At 29.6% G+C, this 6,275-nt stretch overlaps 1 protein-coding gene across 1 annotated transcript; it reads left to right on the plus strand.

Annotated features, from left to right (window-relative positions):
* Window positions 1-4,615: 4,615 nt before the first annotated feature.
* LOC111904315 (NAC domain-containing protein 104) lies at window positions 4,616-6,018 on the plus strand. Its single transcript, XM_023900085.3, has 3 exons — window positions 4,616-4,985; window positions 5,121-5,389; window positions 5,796-6,018. The coding sequence occupies exons 1-3, from the start codon at window positions 4,820-4,822 to the stop codon at window positions 5,928-5,930; spliced, it is 570 nt and encodes a 189-aa protein (XP_023755853.1). The 5' UTR covers window positions 4,616-4,819; the 3' UTR covers window positions 5,931-6,018.
* The last annotated feature ends 257 nt before the right edge of the window (window positions 6,019-6,275 follow it).

A 6,275-nucleotide genomic window follows, 5' to 3' on the forward strand; every position in this document is an offset into this window, starting at 1 on the left:
ATGTTTCAACTATTGTTTAATTTTGTTAATGTTAGTTTTAAATGTTATTAATAAGAAAATATAGGTTTTAAATAGTGAATTCATGAGTTTTATATGTTTTAAGTTGTGAGTTAGTTATGAACAAGTCTATTAAGCTGAGAATATGGTTGCGAATGTATAATATTTATGTATTAAATTGTAAATTTGTTATACTAAGTTGTGAAATTTATGTATTTAATTATGAATTGATTGTATTAAGCTGTGAATCGACTGTATTAAGCTATTAATTAACTTGTGAATTTTGTATATTAAAACTATACATTTATTATATTAAGTTGTAAATATTGTGTATTAAGTTGTGAATTGATTGTATTAAGCTGCGGTTTTTTATAAACGTAGTATGAGATGAAAGAAACATTATAAACATATATGATTTTTTCTAATTTTGAATAAAATATGTAAATTTTAAACTGTGAATTCGTGTAAATTAAACGTTGAAATATTAAATTAAGTTGTGAATTAATGTCTGCAATGATGATTAAATTGTGAATGTAATTTTTTCTATTAAAATCTGATTTTTGAGGGAAGGATGTTGGCAGTGTTGGTACCGATGGTTGATGGTCGAGATAGTTGATGGCGGTGTATGGTAGTTTGCGGTGTTGATGCTAGTGGTGGTGGTAAAGTAAGAATATGCTCTATTTCTCACTCATATTCATCTTCTTCACTAATTTCAGATAAGTTATCATCTTTTATGATTCATGCATATGTTTTGTTTTTATGTTTGCCTCCGAAATATGCGATAATTTATGTATGTATTAAACTGTGAATGAGCTATTTATACACTGAAATATGATATTATACTTATCATTGAGTTATGAATGTGTTGTATTAAACTATGAATTTTGTGTATTAAGTTGTAAATTTTATTCACATCTTAATACAATAAATTTACAATTTAATACACAAAAATTCCTCCATATATGAACTTATAAATATGAGTTTTAAGTTGAGAATTTGGCTATGAATACATAATTTTGTATATTAAACTGTGAATTTTTTGTATTAAACTATGAATTTTGTGTTTTAAACTGTGAATTAACCCTATTAGGCTATGTTTTTTTTATGAATTTTGTGTTTACATCTGAAATATATGAAGAAAGAAGCATTATATACATATATGATTTTCTATAATTTTAAATAAATTATATAAAATTTAAATTGTGAATATTATGTAAATTAAACTTTGAAAGTAGCTTTATCTTCCAAATCTGAAGGTATAAATATAAGTTTTAAGTTAAGAATATGACATTTCTATTTATTAAATTGTTAATTTATTATATTAAGTTGTAAATTTTATGTTTTAAACGGTAATTGACTATATTAAACTACGAATAGACTGCATTTTGCTGTGACTTTTTTATATATATTTTTTGTCAAAATATGAATGATTTATTTATGAATTTTTGTATAAACGTTCTTGTAAATATATTTATTTTTGTGTTGTATACTTATGTAAGAATGCATTAATTTTTGTAATTGTTTTGTATTAAATTCAAAATGAGTAACTTGATAGGTTTATTAAATTATGAATGTATTATTCAGCTTGTCATTGCATTACTTTATATGTAGATCTGATTTGTAAAGAAGAATGGTTGTCATGCTGGCATAGGTGGTTGGTGACGGCATGTGGTGGTAGAGTGTGGGTTTGACAATTCTTTAAGTTTGTGAATTAGTTTAAAATTGATTGTATTAAGTTGTGAATTTTATGTATTAAACTGTAAATGAAATGTATAAATTTGTATTTCATATAATTTTTATGTTAAAATATGAATGAAAATGTTAGACTAGATTTTTTTTTATGATTTTACCCTTTTCTTACCCGAAAAAAAAATTGGGATTTTAACATATTTAGACAAATTCACAAAAAAATATTTACCTATATAATGAGGGTTTTTAGAGTTCTTAATCTTTTATGGTTCTAATTTGAACCACTATATATATATATATATATATATATATATATATATATATATATATATATATATATATATATATATATATATATATATATATATATATATATATATATAGTGGTTCTTTTGGGTTGCCTTCACCATAGCAACTTGACAGGATGATTTGTTAAGAGAGAAGAGATATTAATGTTGATATACTATGAGAATAATATATTAAAGAAATAATATTGTTATTAATTAATATAAGTCATATATATTAATTAAGAATTAATTTAGTGACTTAAAGAGGTTAATTGAATAAAGGGGCATAAACTGTCAAATGTGTGATAGTTGTGTTTTGGGCTATGTATCCTTATAGATGATGGGGTGGACGAAATTTAGGGTTTGGGAACCTTAAATTCGTCCAAGCCTAGAATCTAGAAGGATCTTGGATTGCTTAGGGCCTAAGTTATTCAATTAGGGTTAAAGGTGGAACCCTAGTATCCCATAGTATAAATAGATCCCTAGGGTGAGGGAAATCGGCACTCATGTAAGGCAAGGAACCCTAGGGCTAATTTCTCACCCTCTTCTCTCTCTCTCTCTCAAGATCATCCTCTTGACAGTTGGTGTTTGTAAGCCATTAGAGGAGTGACAATTGTGACTCTAAGCTCTAAGAAGAAGAAGTATCAAGCAAGTAATCTAAGATATTATTCTAGATCCAATTTCATATGATTTGATTCAATTGTTTACATTAGATCTAGTATTGTAAGTCTTGGATTCAATGCATGTTCAATTAGAGAAACCTAGATCCAAGCATTAGGGTTTGCATGTGCCCATCGGAAAGTTCTTATGGCTCAAACCCATCAAATATTTGGTGGCGATGGCAGGTGGTGGTGATGGGTGGTAGGTAGTGGTGATGGGTGGTGGTGGCGGTGATGGTGATGGGTGGTGATGATGGGTGGTGGAGGCGGGTGGTGGTGGTTGGGTGGTGATAGTGGTGGCAGGTGGTGGTTAGTGGTGGTGGCAGGTGTTGGTGGGTGGTGGGTATTGGTTGTTGGTGGTAGGTAGTGATGGGTGGTGGTTAGTAGTGGCGGGTAGTGATGGGTGGTGGTGGTGGTGGTGATGGGTGGTAGGTAGTGGTTGTAGGTGGTGGTGGGTGGTGTTGATGGGTGGTGGTGGCGGGTGTTAGTGGTTGGGTGGTGATGGCGGTGGGTGGTGATGGTGGTGGTTGGTTGTGAGTCGTGGTGGTGGTGGCGGGTGGTAGGTGGTGATGGGTGGTGGTGGGTAGTGATGAGTGGTGGTGATGGGTGGTAGGTAGTGGTGATGGGTGGTAGGTAGTGGTGATGAGTGGTGGTTGCGGGTGGTGGTGGTGGGTAGTGGTGGCGGGTGGTGGTGATGGGTGGTGGAGGTGGGTGGTGGTGGCGGGTAGTGGTGGTGGTGGGTGGTGATGGTGGTGACGAGTGGTGGTTGGTGGTGATTAGTGGTAGTGGTGGTGGATAGTGGGTGGGGATGGTGGGTGGTGGGTAGTAATTGGTGGTGGGTGGTGGTTAGTGATGGGTGGTGATGGTGGTGATGGGTGGTAGATAGTGGTAGTAAGTGGTGTTGGTTAGGTGGTGAGTGGTGTTAATTAGTGTGTTTTTAATTGTTTGTAACTGTTTTTTGATATATATATATATATATATATATATATATATATATATATATATATATATATATATATATATATATATATATATATATATATATATGTATATGGTTAAGTTATTTTGTTTTCACTATCTATTGTGTGCATGTATGATTGATTCTTGACCAATCATTTTAGTTATTTTAATAAAGTAATTAATGCATATTACATGTTGAAGATATAATGAATATTAATTACATCTGCAACATTTAATATGCATTAATTACTTTATTAAAATAATTAAAATGATTGGTTTAGAATCAATCATACATACACACAATATATAGTGAAAACATTTGAACCTAACTCTCTCTCTCTCTCTCTCTCTCTATATATATATATATATATATATTATTTTATAATTTAAATTAAGAAATATGTGTGGTCCAAATTTGTTCTCAAATGTTCTCGCGATAAGAAATGTATATATATATATATATATATATATATATATATATATATATATATATATATATATATATATATATATATAACCCGTGAGAACCACGGTTATAAAATTAATTAAACTTTTATGTTAAAAAATCAAAATTATTAATCAATTTCTTTAAATAAATTATTATTTAAGAGATTCATTTAGTTATATAAAATTATAATCTTTGTTTTAAGTAAATATGTGAAGTTATACCATCTTATAATTTGTATGAATTTTATTTCATTTGTTAATCTAATATTATTAATTTAATAAAATTAAAGTGAAAAATTTAAATTTTGAAATTAAAATTTAATGTAATTATGATGAAAAAATTTAAAATTAGAAATAGATAATTTATATGTTGAGAAGTGGCATTATATGGGACATATAACATTAATAATGAGTTGTAACAGAATAAACCTATTTATTTATTAGAGTAGGGATATATATATATATATATATATATATATATATATATATATATATATATATATATATATATATATATATATATATATATATATATATATATATATATATATATTGCCCTTTTCCTCTCTCTTTGTGGTGATTCGAAACTTCTGTCTCACGTCAACCCTTCTCACTCGCATATACTTTCTTTATATGTATATATTTTTTTTATGTATATGTATGTGTATATGTATCTCAAACACTATATAATCAACACACTGGAAGGCTTTTAGGACACATTTACAACCCTACATCAGCGTTAAATCTTGAAGAAACCCCATAAAGTTTATCCAAGTAAAGATGGGTGACAACCGAAATGTTAGTCTGCCACCTGGTTTTCGATTCTGTCCTACCGACGAAGAACTCGTGGTCCATTTTCTTCAACGTAAAGCCTCTCTCTTGCCTTTCCACCCCGACATCATCCCTGATCTTGATCTTTATCCTTATGATCCTTGGGACTTGGATGGTAACTTGAAATCTTCATTATTTTCTTCATCTAAATTTTTTTAAACCAAAATTAATTAACAGTATATATGTTATAAAGAAATGGAGGAGATTATGGTTGATGAACATATATGCATGCATGCATATGGTTTTGCAGGTAAGGCTATGGTGGAAGGTAAGAAATGGTATTTTTTCAGTAGAAGGTCGCAGAATCGAGTAACAGCAAATGGATATTGGAAATCTTGTGGTGGTGATGAACAAATCGTTAGTTCAAATGGTAGCAAAAGAATTGGCATGAAAAAATATTATGTGTTTAATCTTGGTGAAGCTCCTGAAGGCATAAAAACCAATTGGATAATGCAAGAATTCAGGGTTTCTGATGGTGCTAATTCATCTAGATCAAGAAGAAGAGACAACTCCAAAATGGTAAGTAATCCATCATACAACCTTATTTAATTATTTTTAAAAGAAATGGTTCACATTCATGACTACATAAGTTTCGAAGCAATACTTGATCCCAATACAATTTATTTTATATATTATGAAGTCAAACGTTGCACTTTTTATAGCATACACTTAAAAATCAGTTGAAATTTTTAATTAGACAAATATGTGACCTCATAATGGGTTGAGTGTGGAAAACCCCTATATTATTGATATATAGATAAAAAACAATAGCTAGATTGATACAAATAAAGAGATAAACATAAAAAGATACTATCTCTTTAACAGAAAAAATGTTGTTACTAGTTTTAAAATTTCCATTTAATGATTTGATGAAATGGGTTTTATTTATTTAATTTTTATCATCTATTCAATGTATATTGTTCAGGATTGGGTAATATGCCGAGTGTATGAGCATGACTATGATAATGATGATCACGACGATGATGGGATGGAGCTATCGTGTTTGGATGAAGTTTTTTTGTCATTAGATGATTATGACGAGATTAGTTATCCAAATTAAATGGAAATTAAGGTTGGGTATATTGATCCTTCATTACTTGATGTAAACTTTTCTTATTGTGAAGTATTATTTAAAATTTCGTTGCAAATTAATGAGTGTTATTATTGTTCGGCAATCTACACTCTATACATAGGATTAAAAAGTTTATGTATTTGCTACTGATTGAAGCTACAGAAAGATAAATTAATTACAAAATTGATATTTAAATTTTGGTTGCAAATTAATGAGTGTTAATAATGACATATATAAATGTGAGAAAAGAGAACCCTCCTGCAAAAACGCACCAAAGCCCTCAAAGTGAGGGATTTTGTGGACACTATTGCCTGAGATTTTCTTGCATTTTCT

Source organism: Lactuca sativa, chromosome 7, assembly GCF_002870075.4.
Source record: "Lactuca sativa cultivar Salinas chromosome 7, Lsat_Salinas_v11, whole genome shotgun sequence".
NCBI lineage: Eukaryota > Viridiplantae > Streptophyta > Magnoliopsida > Asterales > Asteraceae > Lactuca > Lactuca sativa.